We start from the raw sequence: 1,822 nt of genomic DNA on the forward strand, positions 1-1,822 counted from the left end.
AATAAATTTGAGAGTTAAAAGAAAAAATATAATAATTAATAAACTTAAAGAGATAGAAAAAAGAAAATGAAACGATAAAAATATATTGTGCTTCGTGTATCTCCTTTAATAATTTTGAAAAGTATTCCTTAAGCAATCAAAATAATAATGGATTTTAACTGAAGGAGAGGTAAACTATAAAAGCTTAAATCTGATAATAATCCTGCATCACTGATTATATAAAACTTTTAGAAAATCCTCTTGTTCTTCTTCTTCTACTTTTTTTTTTTTTTTTGATTAAAAAACAAATACTTTTTATATGTTTGAATATTAATTTAATTTATTTCTGTAATAACTTTATACTTATGCTTTTAAATAATGAGTTAAGTGTTTTAACTGTAAAAAAAAATACCCTTATAAATAACGATGTTAATGAATTATTTACTTGAAAAAATAATAATCTCATTTAAATTTGTAGAAGCATGCAGAGTAAGTTCTTGGAGTGGTTGGAGCGAATGTTCAGTAACATGTGGTAGAGGTAGTAAACTAAGACAACGACAGTATCACAACATAACTGCTGCTGTAATTAACAAATGTAACGTACTGTTAACGAGTAGGATAAATTGTTACGAAGAAGAATGGTAAGGGAATACATTAAAATATATATATTATTAAACTAAAACAAATTAAAAAATTAAATAATTAATAATATATACAAAATGTTAGAATATATATATTTGGAATATTAATTTTTCTTTTAAAACAAAAATAATTTAAAAGTTTCATACATCTAATAAGACATAATATGGGGTTTCTAGGAGAGACATAAAAATAATTAAATAACTTATATATATAAAAATATATATATTTATATGAATTGTATGTTAATTATTTGTATGTCTTCTTCTATTCACTTGTAAAAGTATATAACTTAATGAAACATATATTTATATGAACTTTATTAATTAATTTTGTGTTTCCTATTATTATATATATTAAACATTCTGTATGATATATAAATATATACAAAAAATGATCTTATAATATATTTCAAAAAGATATTTTGATGTAATAAATAATTAATAATATTATTCTTAGTGGAAATAATGGTCACAATTCTGGTATTCTGGGTAGTGAAAAGTGTACTTTAACCGAATGGAGTGAATGGAGTTCTTGTACAGCAACTTGTGGTCCTGCAGTAAGGGCACGTTCACGTAATTTCCTACACAAACAGCATAGAAAACAATGCAATTATGAACAAAATGGTCCGGAACTTGAACAGAATATCGAATGTGATAATGAATCTTGTACAGATGAAGATCAGGATGAGGTAAGAAATTCTTCAGTGAATGAGGAAAACGACAAGGTCATGGAAGGAAACGATAACAATATGTCTTACGAGGGTGATGAAGCGGATGTCGAGGTAAACGAGGAATGGTTGCAGGTACGAACGATAAAATGAAATGAAAATTTTCATTCATAAAAAAAAAAGAATTCAAAATCATAGAAAATTATTCAAACGAATTATCATGATTTTGCTAATAACATTATGATAATATCTTTTACTATGTTAAGCATCCTTCTTTTGTTTTTTTTTTTTTTAAATACTAACAATTAGATATCATATCATTAATATAATAATTCTTTTTTCATAAATAATAATCATGTTACGACGATACCTGCACCGTTTGTCGCAAATCCTTGCACTGAATATTTGTATATATATATATATGTGTATGTCTCTCTCTATTATATATTATATATATTATTGTATATATATACAATATATATATACAATATATATATATAAATATATATACATTTATATATTATATATTATACA

General features: G+C 23.6%; 1 protein-coding gene across 8 annotated transcripts in view; it reads left to right on the forward strand.

The window, feature by feature from the left end:
- Positions 1-1,822, forward strand: part of LOC106792226 (spondin-1-like) — a gene marked incomplete at its 5' end in the record, with an annotated part of 8,274 nt that overhangs the window by 3,821 nt on the left and 2,631 nt on the right. For 7 of the 8 annotated variants that reach the window (XM_014758479.1, XM_014758483.1, XM_014758475.1 and 4 more), the window contains 2 exon segments: positions 458-620; positions 1,078-1,423. In XM_014758479.1, coding sequence (XP_014613965.1) covers positions 458-620; positions 1,078-1,423 — 509 coding nt within the window. 8 annotated transcript variants of the gene reach the window in all.

This window comes from Polistes canadensis, unplaced genomic scaffold, assembly GCF_001313835.1.
Source record: "Polistes canadensis isolate GaletaPanama2010 unplaced genomic scaffold, ASM131383v1 scaffold_395, whole genome shotgun sequence".
NCBI lineage: Eukaryota > Metazoa > Arthropoda > Insecta > Hymenoptera > Vespidae > Polistes > Polistes canadensis.